Genomic DNA, 19,232 nt, shown 5'->3' on the forward strand with positions numbered 1-19,232 from the left:
TATTTTTATGATAATTGCCTATGAACAGAAGGCCTCAGAACGGTGCTAAAACAGTTACATGGAGTCCTTCTCCGCTGAGCATCACTGTAGATGCTTGATATATCCAGGGCCCATGAAGTCAAAAGCACTCAGCCGAACAGAGGCCTAAATTCTGACTCATGCCAGACTTGTGATGAATGATGCTCCACATTTGGCCAAGTATGCTGTACTGGTATGACGTCTGAGTATTTGGTAACCATGTATGGTTCAGAACACAGCAGAAAACGTCAACACTCAGTCACAATCAGCCCAGCCTGTGAGGCCGTGCAGCTGCAGGATCATGCTTCATTTTGTATCTATAACATGTATTTTGAATGTTTGAGAGTGTCGAGAGGTAGTGATTCATGGGACTACCTCAACACCTGGTGAGCTGAACAGGCCGGTTTACAGCAGCCATTCCGCGCATTCACAGATTTAACACATTTAAAATGAACAGTGAGGGTACTTCTAACCCCCTCACACGCCCTCAAAGGCAGGCTGATTAGCTACTGGGAAGAGCCCCCTCACCCTCACTGTCCCTCAGCTGAGAACAGACGAGTTCATCTGTCCTCTCTTCTTAATTCTTCTTACACCATCTGGCTGTAGAATACTTCCTGCCAACACAGCCAAGCCTCAGCCAAGACCCTCTGGACATCTGTCTGTTCATTCTCTGCTCATATTAAAACTATATGCACAGGAGGAGCCTTTGGATATGTCACCACGCAAGGTAACTCAAAGATGAAGTGTATTTGCATTAGCCTTCCTCTACCAGCAGGTGTCTCTGTTGTTCTGGCTCCAGAGTAGACTGAGAGGCTGTCTCTCAGCACTTCCTGTACAGAACTGCATCACCACACAGTTCAGCTCTGTCCTCTCTGCAGACTCCTAGGACTGGCTGCAGAAAGACAGACTTTAACGATGGCTAATGATCAGACTTCACACAGATGTTTGTTTGGCAGCTGCACAGAGCTGTCTAGCTGCTAACTGTCTTAGAGTGGAGCTAAACCCACGCACTTCAGCTCTGCTCACTGAAGCACAAAACCTGTGCCTTCTGGAAGAATTTCAAATGTCACCGTCATTTTACTTGGAAATTTTAGAGATTGGTGTCAAAACATTATTTCATACAGGGGCAACATGGATGCAGCACTCATGGAAGAAACTGGTGGAGGTGCCGAGTGACACTGAGATAATCCCATAAGGGTGAATTGTTTCATTGCTTTGCTCTGGACTGTAAGTACATTTATAAAGAGTAAAATGGTCAGAAGTGTGTTGTACAGATTACAAATAAATAGATTACTAGAAATGAAATCAAAATACAAAAAATAAGATCAAATAAAAAAAAAGGATCAGGATCAGCGTCTTATGAGGGGGTGATGGCTGCTATGAGAGGGTGTGGTTTAGGTGTGACGACACAAAAACAACCATGGCGGCTCCTAAAGAGGTTAGTGCAGATGCTGCTACAGCATCAGTTCCATCAGAACTGGAGAGAATTTCACTGAAAGAAGAGCCAAGAACGGCACTGAAGGCTTTTCTCAATGGAAAAGATGTTGTACGTTAGTCTATGATAGACAAATGCTTCATCCAATCACCTGCCGAGCAATTTTTTGAAAGTACCACCCTTCTTCAAACAGTTTCTGCGGACAACTTCCCAGATGGTTCTGTGGAACAAGCCACCTGTCACATAGATTTTTTACGTTTACGTTAGCACTTTGGACTGAGAACAGCACATTACAAAAGTCGAATCTGGATGAGATGAACGCATGAATGAGAAGTTCTACGTCTGCCTGTGTTAAAAATGTGCAAACTCAGGCAATGTGGCAGAGATGGACGAATGATCTCACTGATGTGTGTTTCAAGTGAAAGTGATGAGTCAGTGACCCCCTGATTTTTGACTGGCTGAACGATGTAACTGACACATTTGGTGAATATATTTGGGGATTTCTGTTTTGTCTCCTCTCAGGTGGAGAAAGCTGTCAGACCGACAAAATGCAGCGATAGATAAACAATGTGAAGATGAGAATAGTCATCGGTATAGAAATGGGTTTTAGAAAATAAAAGACTATCAAAAACAGAGAAAACATGAGAAGTACAGTATCAAAATTGTTTTTTGTTAATACCAGTTCAAACCATGACGAAGCTGTCTGAATGAGCTTTAAACATAAGAAACTTCACCGTGTCTTGTAAAAATACACAACCTGCTGACGAGTGTGAGCATACACTACACGAGCGTGTCTGAGTGTGTACTTTGTGCTTTCACCTTGATGCGGCTGACGGCCTCCTGTGCCTGCATCATGCGGATGTTCTTGGACGGTGTCTTATCCGACAGCAGCTGGGTGGAGCCCAGGTAGTTGGCAGCGAAGATGATCCCATCGATCAGGTCCTCTGGGTCACACGGTCCTGGGACTGGAGGGAGGGGGGTGGTTCAGTCTCACTATGTGACACAACGTTTCCACTGGAACTTTGAGATTCATAGAGTGAGCCGCACTTATCAATAGTTTTATGCTGACAATGGATCAGAGTTACTGGTTGGGTTGAGTGTTCAGTTCTGAATTTGTTTGAAATAAGATAGAAGAAGATAAGAAAAACAAATATTACAGCACACAAACTGTAGAACACACACACACAATTTTTTTTTTTCCCATTTCTGGGTAATTACTGACACACACACACACACACACACACACACACACACACAATACAAGTTTAAAAGCTATATTTTAGCACTGCTGTCATTGTTATTACCAGTATAAGATGTTACTGTTTCTCATCCTGTTGTTGTCCACATGGTATGTGCCTCCGTGTTTAAGGATACAAGTCTTCATGTTTCTCACTACCTTGTACTTGACACATTCTTTAAACACTCATGAAACCTTGATGAAAATAAATCCTTTGGCAGTGCATTGATTTCTTTCTGTTTATCTGTTTATCTGAATGTCTTTGGCTCAGTTTTGACTTTCTTCTTTTTTTTCCACCACTCATTCATTCACTTTTCTATTAATGAAGCTGGTGTACTGTGTTTTGGTAGCACCTCGGGCAGATAACAGTTTATATATAGTGTGCCAGTGACTGGCAGAACAGCCGTCATCTTGTCTTTGATTGTCTGATTCTCCTTGACGTAATGAGAAGAAACAGAAAGGACCTAAATGTCCTCTGTGAGCTGCTGAGCTTGTTAGTGAGCGGACAAATCAGCAGGATAATCTACAATTACTAACTACCCCCCTCAGGGGGGCGCTTCACGGTTTAAAAAGCTCTGCAGCAGAGGACGAAGCACTCACCTTCTACATATGTGGGGAAGGATGCAAGGCTTTTCCTGGACTATTAATAAGAGGAGAGAAGAATGAATTTTTCAAAAATCACTTGTACTTGATGGCAAAAATGAAAATGAGACGGTGCAGTGACAGTAAAAGACTGAACCCACCTCTTTACTGGAGGGAGAAGATTCAAAGCTGTCCTCCTGAAGCAGATGTCTGCTGGATGACTCTGCTCCTGGAGGAGACGGAGAGCCTGAACCAGGAGACTGCAGGGGGACAAAGCAGAACAGTCTGTGAACTGCACCACGTTAATGCAAATGTACCATGAGTTCAAAATGAATAGGGATGTCCACACATAGGATGTGCAGATGATGAAAGCTATGTCACACCAACAAAGAGGGCATCAATTGAGTTTCATGACATCAATCATAACATTTATATCTTAAGTTTCACTAATTCATATTTTTAGATTCACAGTAGAAAGTTGCGGCTCCTCGTGATGAACCCACAGAGAATCACCACTGACTCTGTAGTTCCCTTCAGCTCTGAGGAGCTTTGAAGTGTCTTTCAGCTCATTGTTTGGTTTTACAGCCAAAATAAAAAAAAAATGGTAAATTTCTGCTCAGCTTCTTTGAGTCAGATATTCTCAGACTGTTAGGATCTACACCACCACGTGAATGGAAGTCCACAGAAATCTCTGAGTCGTGGGGAGCTATTTTGATCGTCCATAGATGTTGATGAAAATACACATAGCACTTCAAACAGACAGGATGGCATTTTGAAAAGCCCAAAGGAGAAGCTGCATTTCACACGTCACATTCACGCTTGTCAAAATGATCTGAACTCAGCACAAAGATGATTAATTATGCTGTGTGAAGTGTGAAAGACACCTTAGAGTCTATTTAAAGCCAGCGAAGGGCAGAAAGCACAAGACCGATCCAAAGAAAACGGCGCTCCCCTCACAGCCAGCATCAACAGCATTAGTTACACAGCACAGCTCATCTCATCTTGCTCGCAGTCTCAATGTGTCAGACAGCAAAAACACAAACACGGGCTGTGATGAGGTGAGCTGAGAGGGAACGCTGACAGGACAAACGGTGCTTAGAGGCAAAACATCACAACATATCACCTCTGTGTGGGACAGAGGGCAGCACATGTCACAACACAGAGACACAGCGCGGCTGGAAGCAGCTTGTTGGCTGCAGCTTAAATAAACTGTAGGTTTTATGTCTGTTATAGTCAGGTGGGACCGCTCACGTTTTGTTTTAGTCCATCTTCTGTATTTTTTTTTTTTTTTTTAGTTTCGCAGAGCATTTAAATGGTTGGTTCACCTCTCACTTCCCTCTAGTGGTACCTCTCCACGCAGGTAGCTTTGGTTTCATTAGCCCAGGTTGTAGATCAGTCTCTGAGGTTTCTACCTCCACCCCAATACAATGGAAGTGAAAGGAATTTCATTTGTGGTAATTCAAACAGCAACATGTTCCTCTGAAACCTGTTGTGACTGTGTTTCTCTGGCAGCTGTCAGCACCTCCAGCCCTGAAGTATATGTACACATTCTTTTGTCTTTTCATAGATGGGAGAAAACTTTTTTTTTTTTTTTCATTTTGCTGAAAGTCTTTAAGGGCTTATTGACAGTTTCTAATACTCATGCTATGGCCACATTTTCACCACAACTTTATCTTGACATAACAGATGCTGCTCATGAGACAAGATTTGTTTTAGTTAGAACTGAGTTCGTTGAGTTTTTAGGCAGTAGTTGGATTCTCATGTAGCTCATGTAACTCACACAAATAAATAATCATCCATTGTTTATTTTGGTTATCTTCCTATACATGCAGCGTACTTTATACAGACTATGTTTTTGTTCATACACACTACATTGAATATCCACAGAAAAACTTCTCCTTTCTTCAGGTTCAGTAGACCTGCAGTCCTCTGAGTTGGCTGATCACTCCTCACAATGTATTGATCTGTGCAGTGATCACTTCAAGAGCTCACAAAATTTGTTCTTTACCATCAAAAGCTAGTTTGGTGGCAATTAAAATATATTCAGAAGGAGACTAATAATGCATTCACCTCACAAGACGTGACAGAACTCCTCACATTTCAGAGGGGAATCCAGCACTTGTTACTCCAATACATGTATCAGGCAGCTTCAGTTACTTTTCAGTTTAAGATTGTAAATGATAAATAAAATATGTTGAACTGTTATAAAGCAGAAACAACAAGCAACAGTATACACAGCAGTTCAAATAGCTCCACCTCCTCTGACAGGTGCCCTTCTGCATGATGGAAACTGTTACTTTTGATACTTTGAACTGCAAAACTTTCTATTGTAACAGAGCAGTTTGACAGTGAGGGATTCTGTTACTGAAGCAAAGGACCTGAATACTTCTTCCACCACTGACACGGGATGACAGGCTTCTGTCTTTTCTCTCAGCTGTGAGAGAGCCCTGCACATAATGTTATGGCCATGGGCACCATTACTTCTGTCCAGATAATGAAATCATGATTGCAAATTGTTACCTGTAAAAAAAAAATCAGACTATTAAGTCTCCACTCTCAACCACTCTCAGCTTCTGTTTCAACTCAAAAAGGGCTCTGAAATGAGAAATTTGGTCCTATAAAGACATCATTTTGTGTCATTTCAGAACTCTGCACACATCATAACACTCCAGAGACAATTGAATCCACCACTGCTATAAATATAAACCATCGCTTCAACAGCCCAAAGGAAAAATCATCAGAAACTCGTGAAACTGTCCACACCTCATCTCCATCACGTTGGTCGGTCTGCTGCTTCTGCTTGGCTTGTTCCTCCTCAAGCTTTTCTACTTGATACATCCAAAAGTTTTCCATGGTTTTTGGTAAATGCGTAAACGCAGCTGAACCTCAACAAGTGCCACAGATATTGTGTGGCTAGATGTAACACTGGTGTCTATAGACTGGGAGTGAGCGGCTCAGGTGACGCTCAGGATTATGTGTCCGGACTCATCATGGAATCACCAGGCTGGGTCTGTCTGTCGGACTGGATTTGCTCTGTTGATGCTGTGACATCATGTCATCTTTATTCGCCCAGTTCATTTCCACTGTATGTTTTGTACACGTCCGTGTTAATATGAAGTTTAAAGCAGGAGTATTATTAAAAGCACCCACACTGCAGGTGTGTTCTGATCATGGCGCTGGAAAAAGGAACACAGCGTGATTATTCTGTTATTGGATCCTCACTGAATTATTTAACTTGTCTTGCCCTTTACCTTTCTCTCTCTCACCCTTACTCAATAAATCATTGGGAGGAAGGAGGGGGAGACACAACAGCAGGGGGAGAAGGAGAGAAATACCACATGACTGGGATTTCTATTCAGGCTGAGATCAATGTGGGCATAATCACCACGGCTGATGCAGCAGTATGAGGAAGGCAAATAATATGAGGGGTAGCATACTATCCAGAGACACGGCTGGCCCACGTCACGCCACACAGTCCACAGGACGGTTCGTGAAGGGGCCATTCAAATCCTGGAGTTCTCTTTACCACCCTGCTGTGTTTGCCAGCTCCTGGAGAAAGACTGGAAACAGCTATCCTGACTATGTTCATAAATACACATACCAGCACCTCTGAAGCTCATTAATGAACAGGTTGAACCCTGTTTGTTTACTTCAAACACAAACAGAAATGTGAAAACAATGTGTTGTGTTCTTTATGCTTAGCATCATGGCTAACCACACCCTGACTCCAGCTCTGTCCTCAGACTGATTCATCTAATCTCACTGCCTTTAGGAAAGGTCAGTGCAACATCTCACCTGCGTGTGTGTGTGTGTGTGTGTGTGTGTGTGTATGTGTGTGCGCGCATGTGTGCGTGTGTGTGCACATACAGTAGATGTGTTCTGTTCTGCATTTGTTTAATATTTTAAACAGAAGCTCATTGTTGTGCTGTAACCTAACCTACGATTCTTTCTGTCTGTGGGGTTTACAAATGCTGTAAAGAGGTGGGCTGCACACACACACACACACACACACACACACACACACACACACACACACACACACACACACACACACACTTGCTTTGTGGCATGGGATACGTCTATTGTGTTTCTCTTTGACATTATCAGCAGGAGTAATGACAGTGTTTGTGTTATGTATGAAGTGCTCTACACCCCTAAAAGTTAATGCACTATATTACAAACTGACATCATTCATCAACATTGTTTTCATTTGTCAGCTTGGAAAAAACAGCAGCTTTAATCTGCAGTATGGATGAGTCAAGCAAAGCTCTGTTGATGAGGTGTTGATGCACAGACTGCTGTCTACTGTTGCCTTCATCTTTCTCTGTCATCACTCATATTCCACAATACAGCTGCTGTCATTGACCTGTATGTATTTTAAGCTGTCAGTTGACTTTGTGACCGTAAAATACACTAAATGGCCAAAAGTATGTGAACATCAGAAAACTACAACAAAGTCAGCCGATGTGGAGTGATAAAGCTCCAAAAACAAAACTGAACTGTAAAAATGATTGTTATCAGTAACAAAGAAATCAGAGCACGTATGAAAACATGAATAACTGCATCTGCAGCACAGTTCACTGTTAGGTTTGATCCAATCCAAGGTGAATGAGGTGTCACTGAGTGGAAGTTTACTATATTTCAGCTCTTACAGTTGTATTTCAGGAATATTTGATGAATACTGTGATAATATTGTTTATGACATTGTTGGCCACAATTATAGTAGCCATAAAATGGTGAGTGGAATGCGACAAACCAAAGTTTTAACCAGCTGAGGCTCAGCAGAATAACCAGGCTGTGGCTGCATCTCCACTGTAATTACATGATGTCTGGAGCAGGCATAAGAGATTGAGCCCTATTGCTTTCATTTTGGTGGTGGAGTGTGAAAGACTATTCAGACATGAAAACGATGGTGGATGCACATTGTTTTGGCATGTAAACAGTGTTTTTACATTTGTCCGCATTAGTGTGTATACTGAATTGATTTGTGATGCCATTATTGTGGACGGAACAGTCCATTTACATCAGAAGTGGAAAAACATGAACACTATTTATCTCAAATATTGATAAGAAATGTGAATTCTTTGCAAAAATGCACCCATAGGTTTCTGAAGAGCCATTGTGAAGCTCTGGTCATCGGCATCTTGGCAGTGCCTGACTCCACCAAACTCCTGGCTGATGTAAAAATAGCAAAGAGATGGAGCGTGGGTGGAGCTAAGGTGGGCCGAATGAAGCCTGGTTGCTGAATCCTACCAGCTAGCTGTCACTCAAAGCAGCCATGTCCAGAATTCGGCATATTTTTAATATAATTCAAAAAGTCTTTCTTGGCTGCTGGGCATTTTAACATGGGGTCTATGGGGATTCTATGAGGATGTTGCCGCTGAAATCTTTTAAATATTGTTTTCACTGCTGTGACCAATACAGATGAAGGTGGGAATCTCAAAAGCATATATTTCAAATCTATCCCCATGGCTAGATACAGGGATGTGTAAAAACAGCAGCAGAGTCAGTCCTCCATCTACACAGGAAGCGTCCAGGCCAGTACTGCTGCTGAGAGGCCCCTACACAATCACTGTCATTACACACAGAAAATGGGAGAAAAAAGACTTGAAACCTTGAAGACGCTGTTAGTCGACAACTGAAAAAAGCTGCTGGAACACCTCCTGGGTGGACAGACATAAAACCTGTTTATCTGTGCTGTAACCAACAAGCTGTTTCCAGCCGGTCTGTGTTTCTGTGCTGCCCTCTGTCCCACACAGAGGCGATATGTGATCACCTGAAGCAGTGATGTGTCCAATCAGCACGTCAGTGTTCCCTCTCAGCTCACCTCATCAGAGCTTGTGTGTTTGTGTTTTTTGCTGTCTGACACATTCAGACTCCAAGAACGATGGAATAAGTTGTGTTGTGTAATAATAATGCTGTTGATGTTGGCTGTGTGGGGAACCTGCAATGACATGTGTTCTGGTCTTCAGTTCTGCCCGCTTGGAGTTTTCTGCCCTCTGCTGGCTTTCAATAGTAAATGTGTACAAGAAAAAAAAAGTAAAACAACACATCTATATGCAAACAACAGCTGACTAACAGAGCAGCCATGTTATCCAACACAAGTTGATCAGTAATAGCCAGAGCTGCTGTACTGTACTTACATCACCCCCTAGTGTTGGCTGTAGGTCACACTCTGCAGTGGGACTCAGGTCCTGCCTCATTACCCAAATGGGCTCTTTAGGCTCATCAGGTGTGTAAGGAGATCTCACTGTTCTGTTCTTCACCTCCTCTATGGCCTCCTTAATGTCCTTGATGGCCAGGGATATGGCATCCCTCTTCTCCTGACTGTTCCTCACTGCTACAGGCTCCTCTGAAGGGCTCCCAGCCTGTTTTCTGGCTGGCTTCCCTCGATTGGCAGCTTTGTTGTTTTTGTCTGAGTCACTTTGGAACTCCTGTTCTGGTTGTTCTTCTCCCTGCGGTAGCTCAATTTCTTCACCTATGGTGTTGTCCATAGCACAATGAAGACTCTGAGAGCTTAGGCTTTCTTTGACCTCAGCCACGATGCTGTCGATGTCCTCTTCCTGGTCGCAGCTGTCGGCACGTGGGTATGGGGCAAACTCGGCCTCCTTCTCTGGGCTGTCAGACTCACCATCCGAGCGTTCGTCGTAGTGGCGCAGGCGGGAGCCCACTGCCTCTTGCTGATGGTAGTTTCCGCTTCCTACCCGGCCCTCCAACAGCTGAAACCCGGCCCTCTTCTGTTGGAGAGATTCTGTGTCCTCAACTCCGTCTGCAGCAGATAACACTGATGTCGGAGCATCGCAGATTTCCTCGTAAACGTGCTCAGAGAGTGAGTAAATGTCATATGGCTCAGAGTAGGCTTCATCCACAAGTCCAGCATCTAAACTCTCCAAGCTCTGACCAGCCGAGACGTCGGCCCTTCCTCCAGAGTGACTGAGGGGTTGGGTGTAAACGTAGTTGGAGTAGCCAGTGTTCAGCATCTCCTCAGCTTCATCTTGTCTCTCTGGATTCTGGATATCAGGCAGGGGTTCACGTGGTAGGGGCGGGGGCTGCGGAGGATAGCTCGGATGTGGATGGAGATGTTGCTGTTCAGCCTCGGCACTCTCAGTGTACCCCTCCGCCTCCGGCCGCAGCTGGACACCGTAGTTCCCCGCCTCGTCGTCCACCTCTGGCTGCCCCTCAGGCTCCAGAGACATCATCACCAAGCCATCATCCCCCTCAGCCCTGTCAGTGTGGGTGTGGAAGCCACTCTCAGTGCTCGCTGAGCGCGCCAGCACTGAATCGTCCCTCTCTCGTTCATCTTCCTGGGTCATCTCTGCGAGGTGCTGCTTCTCCTGTTGTTGTGCTAAATGTTGTGCTCTCTCTGCCTCTCTCTGCTGCCTCTGTCTGTGCCTCTGCTGCTGGGCTCTAATCCGGGCCTCGCTGTCTCCTTGTCTGCGATAACGTGTCACTGCAGGTCGAGGAATGGGCTGGGGCAGCTGGGGCTGTGGGGACTGAGCTCCATGTTGCAGCTCCATGTCTTGCTCCTCCTGTGGCCTGCGCTGCTGTGGCGCCCTGGCTCTACTGCCAGCACTTCCTCCAGCAGGGGCATCACAGCGTCTGTAGCGCTTTTCCTGGTTGTTGTGGTTACGGGACCGGTTGTTGTGGCGATGGCGAGGAGGGGCATCAGTCTCCTCCATCACTTCCTGGCCAAGCTCCGTCTCCTGGGGGTTCATGGCTATGTGGCTCTGTTTGATTCGGTGGTGTCAGAGAAAGGTTTTAGGAGTGCGTCATCAGCCGGTGCATGTATGAAGGCAGGGCAAACGCTGCTTGAAAGACACTGAAAGTGGTAGACAGAAAGGAGAAAGAGAAACCGTCACTAAACAGAAATGGAAAAATATGTTCAGAACATCGGACACAACGATTGGTGCATTCTTGCAGATGGTACTGGAGGTTTGGTCACACAGTACCTTCTTGTGCGCTAACCACTCACAATATCGCCTGCCAGGAACATGCTAGCACTACTCAGCCATAATAGCAGTGCAAACCCGGTTACTAACCAGGTAACAGTCTATTTAAGAAATGTATCTGCACCATTGACTTTTGTTTCATAACTGTGTGCAGACCCATGCCTCTTTTGTGGGGCAGTTTGTAGTCTGGCGGAGCAGGACTAAATAAAAGTGGATGGTGCCACACAGCTAATGGATTATGATTGCTTGTTTGGACCGTTTGGCTCTTCAGTCCCTTAAGGGGCCAGTGTACTCCATCAAAAGTGCTTGTGGGATGGTGAAAAGCTTTGGAAACTCTCAGTTCATTTCATTTAAAATTAATTTCGATGGAAATTGAATTAACTGCATGAATTAATTATGAAGTCAACATCATAATAATAACCTGCTCAGGATGTTGTCCATGCTTTAAGTAGAAAAAGCAACGCATGGAAAAGATTCAAAAACTGAAGATGGATATATTCTGGGCCAACAGACATGACCAAGGCAGTTTTCGCAGCATGAGGTGTTGACTGACAGATTTTAATAATGTATCACAACAAGGGGTCACAGGTGGTGGAGGCGTAGAGCTCCCATCCAATACCATAATGACTTGTGGTTCCTGGCAGTGGTACCTTTGAATTGACCAGTGCATTTCTCTCTGTGGTGCAGTCATTTTCAACTGGAAATCAACGGAAAATAATCTGCACAAACAAAGTAAAACCTGTCAAACTGCAACAGATCTGACTGCTGTCATGTCATTACAGTCACATCTATCCAATCTGCATATGCTGCCCTTTTTATCAGTCTACTGACTGCTCATCACTCAACAATGGGCTAATGTCATGTAATGAATTGTAGGCTCAGTCATTGCTGTCAGAGGCAACATCATCACATCTACTGGAGCACAATGACAAATCATGGTTCATTGAAATCTGCTCATTGTTTCAAAGACACCAGAGTTGATTCAGTTTTCAGTACAATAACCAACTTAAACAAAGAACTTTCTTTGCTTTCTCTCCTTGTGCTCAAACGCTAAAGTCTGCTCACTCTGACCTCACTGAGTTACACTGGACAGATCATCCAAAAGAAAGAGGCAGAAAGAAAACACTTTGTGGAAAACAGGAAAAAGGTTTTCATAGACTGCGCCCCCACAAGAGGGGGTAACTGAAATGAGGACACATGGACAAATATGGCGGTGGCCCCTAGAGGCTGCAATGCTCATTAGACACCACAAAATGAATGCGATGAACGGAATGAACCAGTGCGGACACTCTCACAAAAATCACAAAAACACACATCTATAACATCTTACTATGCATATTCCATTGGCTAAAATGCTAAGACTTCTAGCATTAGCCTGTGAATTAGTCTGGCATGCTGTGTTTTCTTGTTTTGAAGTGAAAATGATGGATGAACAATTTGCTTTCGTTTACTTATGCTTTTTTTTTTTATTGTACACCATGGGTAATAAGCTAAGAGTGCTGTGTATCATTCAAATCGATTTTAATTTCAGGTCACCAAAAAAAAACACTCTCCACCGCCCAGAACTCTGTGCTCAGTGCAGAATGCAGAGAACTGGGTCATTTAGGAGAGAGACCTGCGGGCCAAGGACACACAGAGACTGTGGGTTATTACCATAAAAGCACATTGAAAGAGGTAGCCTGGCATTTTCCACCCCAGATTCATAATTATTGCACAGAAACTACCTTCTGCTTTTTCAATTACTGACTTTGGCTGTCAGCGTTTCCTTTAAAATAATATTACTGTGCAGGAGAAACTGCATCCATTGATTTTTTGGGTGCAGTGGAACAGCCTATAAATATAACACCAATATTCCAAATCCAATATTCACTGTTTTTGGACTCCATCTACTCCTGAGAAAAATATCTGCCTCTTTAGCAGCTAAATGCTCCACTATGTTCATTAGCTGGTTGCTAACTTTGTCTGTCTGCTGGGGAATGATGAGTTTGTTGGAGCTTGTGTGACACACACTGTGTTCACTCCTCCTCTGACACGTACAGCACTGAGCTTCCTCTGGGCTGAGATGAGCAGATGTCTTCACTGGTTATACTATGTATCCACAATAACTTTAACTAAACCACCCCAAACCTCTGCTGCTCAACCATCTCCACATTCATTAAATCTTGCTTTTTGTATGTATCCTGTGTTCAGACCTTTGGCATCACTGTGTGTGAATACGTTTCACTGCTCAGACGCTGAATGCAGATGAGAAAGTCAGTGCTGGCAGAGTGCATTTTTTAAATTTAATCAGAATTGGCCTCTTCATTTATTGATATTCCATTTGCAAACTCATTATTGAATCAAATGTTTCAGGCAAAGTAAAAATAATGTAAATTTATGTCACACCAAACCAGTTTCTACCCGAGGCACAGGGGCTCTGACACGTGACTGAGCGGAAATGAAAATGTAAATGTGTTTATTGCTGAAAGACATCAGCCTCTTTTTCAGGACAAGTAATAGATTGTGAAGGGAAAATCTCTGTGAATCAAGACAGTTGTTTACGGTTCTTTTGTTCATCAGACCTACAGTTAACACAGACACAGTATTCTTAACTAGTTGGTGAGTCAGAAAACAAACAAAATCTAAAACCTGAATTGGTTCTGGGTGGTGTGATGTAATGTTAGATCACTCTGAGCGACCAATCACTGAGGGATTTCTAATAAAGCGACGCGTCGAAGGCTGGTCTCTCGGTATCCTCGCTCACATCTCCTCGGAGCAGGAATGAGGCAGTTGGAACATCATCCATGATGGTGCAGGGGTACCTTTAATTTTAGAATCTAGAGAAATGCTGCTTTCAGAGCCCATACTTCACTCATAGTCCCTGAAAGCTCAGACATGTCTCACATATTCAAAAGATGTAGCAGAGAAACCAAGCTATGGTAAAGCACTACCTCTTTTTATGTCAAGTATCGGAAAATGTGTATTTGTCAGGCACTCACTCACCTTCTGTTACCAAGTGCAAGCTGACGGCAGTAGTTTTGGATTGTGTGATGCTTCTTTTCTCAAGTCCGTCCTGGAACAAAAAGAGCACAAAGCCAAATTACAACTGCACAATTTAGATAATTATCTATTAAATCTGACATTTTAGCCCACATGACTCCTCATAGACCATCAATAACAAATCAGAGCTGAAAAATAAATACGTACATAGCATTTATAAACACTACATGTAGCTAAGAGCAGAGACCTATACAGCAAGAAAGACGACAGGGGAAACTGAAGTCTTATTCATCACTCTGGTTTCCTTTTCTCCAGCGATGCACAATAACAAGGCAGTGAAATGTTAAATGTTAATATTCACCTTGAAAGAGGCAATCACACACACACACACACACACACACACACACACACACACACACACACACACACACACACACAGCACTAACTCGCACAGCAAACACTCACTCACATATAGTACAACTCAATTTGTCAAAGGGATGTTGACTCAGCTGAGAGCTGTAACCCAGATTTCCTCTGCATGGAGGAGATAACATAGATCTGAGTCGAGTCTCTTTTCCCTTCAGTGCCTTTGTGTTCCAGAAAGTCATCACTTCACACTGCTTTTACATGACAACTTATTTATTGTCAACACAGTCTAACACGGTAAACTAGCTATGCTTATACCACATTCAAAAGCGTAGGAATGAACATGAATATGTTGTAATTCACAGAAAACTGCAGTCAAAAAGTAATACTGCTCTGTCCTATCTATCCAGTCTATCTACTTCCATCTACACCCGCTTATCCTTTGTACTGTGGGGGAACTGGAGTCAATCCCACACATCCCACCCAGGCTGACACACAGAGACAAACAATCATTCAGGCTCCTGATCACACCTACAGGCAATTTAGAGTCCCCAGTTCACCAGCACGTCTTTGGACTGTGGAAAGAAGCGGAGCAGCCAGAGGAAACACAGGAGGAACAAAACTCCACGCAGACAGTTATCTGCCGGCCACCGTGAGGCACCGAGTCACCACTGGTAGCTTGTACATTCAATCTACATGTTAACAAGCCCAGTCTCCAGGTTTGATCCTGTAGGAGTATTCATTAAACTCTACAGTCTGAAAGTGTTGAGAACATACAGACAATTCTGGAGCAGGAATGACATGTTTTGTAGTGATGTAGGAAAGGTCGCAGGGTTTGTGGAATCTCCAGCCATCAGACACAGTGCCGGGCAAAGCATGAAGGAATGGCCACAGTCGAAATTGTATGTCACGTGGTGCACTCGAACCCGTCAATTATCATTTCAAAAGAAACAATGAATTGGAAGTGGAAGCAGCAGGAAGTCACACTCAGTGTAGAATCTATGGTCCCATCAGGTAAGGCCTTGCTGCCATCTTGATTTGTCATACTCTGTATTGCAGCCGTATTTTGCATGATGTGGCTAAAAATCCTGATTTTGATACAGAGACAGACAGACTGTCTGCATCGCCCAACCAGCTGCAGTTGCATTTTTTTTTGTGCTTACTTTCTGTTTGTGGTAGAATTGCACAAAGTCTGCCTTTCTCTCCTTTTGTCAGCATTGTTGAGTGTGTTGTCAGTCCTGGAATAAACAATCATTTCCAGGATAATACAGTCAATTAGTCAGTTAAGCTTTTTTTTTATTTTAGGAAATCAAAAACAATCATCTCTCACACACACAGCCACTCTAATTAAAAGAATCCCCGATATCATCAAATGTATTGGCTCTCAGAGGGATGAGTGGCTCAGGATGTGTTGCAGATCATTCCAGCAGTGAGGAGGATAGCGGCAGAAACCAGTCTTAGGAAATATCAGAAGAGAGAACATGAATGAATTCTGTAGTATTTGGTTAGTGAACTTGCATTGAAATAGTCAATGTTTTTGGTCCATGTGGGTTTAAATCTATCCTCTATGTGCATGGATTATGAAATTTTACTTAGAAGTGTAAAACGATGCTTTGGGCCACAGCTCTGCACATAAAGTGCAATGCAAGCTTTTATGCAGGCTGTGTAGACAGCTGGTGGTCCAGCATTTCATCCAACCACTGTATCAGTATCATATAGGGTACAGCATACTGCACAGGCGTGTGTGGGTTGATGCTGGGGTTGAGAAAGGTGTAAACTTGATCGTAAATAAAAATTAGTTTGGCTTTAAAAACCCTATTCTTTTGTGCAGTGATCCAACCGACATGATATCACAAGAGTGCGTGATGCTGGTGCAGCAAACACTGCAGAGGAGCACAGGCCTTGTGTGAGGAAGAGTTATTTGTTTGCTACAGGGAAGCTGTGACTTAATTACATGTCATCAGGAATGTGGTACAGAAAAGGATTCTCTTCCAGCACAGAACATCAACATCTGCTCAGATTATAAAACTCTGTGGGAGGCAGACCCATGAGAGTACCCTCATTATTTCACTGTTTATAGAATGAGGTTGTATTTTTGCCATTAATCATTTTCATGCCTTTGACAGGCTCTAAGAAAGGATCTTTCAACAGCCACAAGCAGTTTCCTATGAATTTGTTCATGAGGTGTTAGACTGTCCTGTGTCACCCATAAACCAAACCAATGGCAAAAGCACAGAGTGAAATAATTGTTTGCGAGTTGATTGTATATATCCTGTGCTTTTCTGTAGAGATGGAGGGCTCCACTGATACAAGTCGTGCAGGTCTTAGTCTGAGATTTGAAAAGTTCACACAGGAGCTGTTATTATTCAGATGTGACCTTTGGATAGTGATCAAAATAAAGAGTCTGCTGACACAAGCAGCTAGATTGAGGTTTGTTTGCAGCCTTTCTGGCTCCATCTACACTGATAATTATGAACCCGATACCAACCTCAGACACCTAGATAACGTCCAGGTTTAAGCGACAAACCTTTCAATCTTTTTATGTTGTATTCTTAAAGTTTCTACTAATTTTATATGTGGTGTGGCATTTATATTAGTAAGAGCAAACCTCCACATATTTTTTTCATACAGCTAATAGGGTTTTTCCACGGGCCCAGAAGGCTTTACCGTAACAAGCTGTGATGACGTGTCCTCTACAGCCTCACAGCAGGGGCCGGCCGTGCCGAGCCACGCTGCTGTGGTCCTGCTTGGTTTCAGACTCGACCGCAGCCAACCCGTGACCGTCTCCCCCCCTCAGCTGTCTCCTCAGTGGCTAAACTTGTGTGTCTGTGCTGGAGATCAGAGAGAAAGCTCTGTGTTCAGCTCTCAGTACTTTCACAGAGCGGGACACAGAATATGTCCATGTCTACACACAGACATGGACATATTCTGCCCTGTTTGGTCAGTGGATCGGTTTTAAATATCACAGGGAGGAAAAGTACAAACAGAAACAGTGAGCTGAAAAGGCTGCAGGCGACAGGCCATTAGTGCGGTTTGCGACCAGCACACCTCCAACACATCATCAAGGTAAACTAGTTTGCCATGCTGTGCGGTGCAGTGGAAATCACTCTATGCCTCTCCCCTCTCTCACTGTCTGGGCACAGGCGGCGGCAGGACTGCTGGTTGTCATGGAAACCACTGGGTAATTGCTTTCTGTGGGAGGGCAGATGAGGAGGTGACCTCTCCAGGGGGCAGCAGTGTTCTCCCACCTCCACCACCATGGCTGTCACTTCCTGCCCTTTACCACCCGTTACAAAACCGCTGACGGCCCCACATGGTGCGCCATTTCTGGATGAACACTCTCTTTGAATGACTGTGTTGTCTAAAAGTGAGGGAATGTTTCTTTTCAGTGGACAAAATAAAGAATTCTAAAGATAAAGAATTATAGGATATGTTTAAGAAAGAGACCACATGGCTGACAACAGTGGATCCATCGGCCCAGTTCTTCCAAAACCTGGTAACCTGGCTATGACGACGAGATTCAGGGGGACCACAGTCACTGTGCTATTCAGCAAAAACAGGTTACAGCACATTTCTCATCCTATAACTACAAAGTGTTAATTTCACATTTCTGTTTGTGCCTGTATAAAACAAAGATCCATGCTAATCACTGAACACTGTTCACAGTCAGGCTGGCTTTTCAGCCCTACTTCCAGTCATTAGCTAGGTTCAGCTAAACACATTCTGACTCCAGGTCTGCGCTTCACATGAAGACACGAGATTGAAACACATCTCCTCACTCTCAGAGAGAAAGCACGTAAGCGTATTTCCCAAAATGTTGACACTGCTATACTCTATGATAGAATTCCCAGCAGTCCCCGAGGAGCCTTGCAAAATAAAAAAGCCACAACAGGAAATAAATTCAGAGATATAGCAGAACAGTGAAGAATGACAGCAATGATCCAGGGTTTCATTTTCAAGCGTAACAGTATAGAAAGAAGAAAGTATTAAGCACTACAGCATAGAAAGCCCTCCAAGCAAAGAAACCACCTACTTCCTTGCACCTCACTGCGAGGTCCTCTATATTCACAGCCAGCTGTTAAAACCACAGTATACACATACAACAAGAAAATCAATCATACATCATAGCTGGTCAGGAGCTTTCCTGTATTATGGCTCATCATTATAAGCTGAGTAGGATTTGAAATTCTAAATTCAGCCAAGAAATGTGGCTTCACTTGCCTGAATGTGGAAGGGTCATGGACCAGGAGTCAGAGGATAGCAGGAGGAAGGACAAGTAGGGTGTTCATATCCATCATTGCATGAGTGAAACTGCATATCAGATTAATGTGAACCTACTCTTTTTGAGTGCAAACCAGTTCAAGGCTGGTTGGCTGAATCCTTCGCTGCGCTGCATTGACGTAGTTTATCAAAAAGCTACAGCTGATCTTATCACTGCAGTGTGACACTAACACTGTGCAGGCCTTCACATGACACACCAACGACTGGAGAGACAAGCAGTGACTCTACGAGGTCAGCCTCGCCTCTCTGTGTCTCGCTCCACATATACAGACCGAATTCAGATTCATCACTTTCTTACTATGGGTTGTGGACATGTGAGTGGCTGCAGCTGGAAACCTCAGCCTACATTTGAAGTCCTGCTACAAATCCTGTTTGTCCCGTTGAA

At 43.7% G+C, this 19,232-nt stretch overlaps 1 protein-coding gene across 1 annotated transcript in view; it reads right to left on the reverse strand.

Annotated features, from left to right (window-relative positions):
• Positions 1 to 19,232, reverse strand: part of apba1a (amyloid beta (A4) precursor protein-binding, family A, member 1a) — a 46,292-nt gene that overhangs the window by 15,695 nt on the left and 11,365 nt on the right. The window contains exons 2-6 of the mRNA XM_076730929.1: positions 14,204 to 14,273; positions 9,416 to 11,091; positions 3,434 to 3,532; positions 3,291 to 3,330; positions 2,273 to 2,418 (exon numbers count right to left, since the gene is read on the reverse strand). Coding sequence (XP_076587044.1) covers positions 2,273 to 2,418; positions 3,291 to 3,330; positions 3,434 to 3,532; positions 9,416 to 10,987 — 1,857 coding nt within the window. The 5' untranslated portion in view covers positions 10,988 to 11,091; positions 14,204 to 14,273. The remainder of the gene's footprint in view (positions 1 to 2,272; positions 2,419 to 3,290; positions 3,331 to 3,433; positions 3,533 to 9,415; positions 11,092 to 14,203; positions 14,274 to 19,232) is intronic.

This window comes from Chaetodon auriga, chromosome 5 (assembly GCF_051107435.1).
Source record: "Chaetodon auriga isolate fChaAug3 chromosome 5, fChaAug3.hap1, whole genome shotgun sequence".
In the NCBI taxonomy this organism is placed as follows: Eukaryota; Metazoa; Chordata; class Actinopteri; order Chaetodontiformes; family Chaetodontidae; genus Chaetodon; species Chaetodon auriga.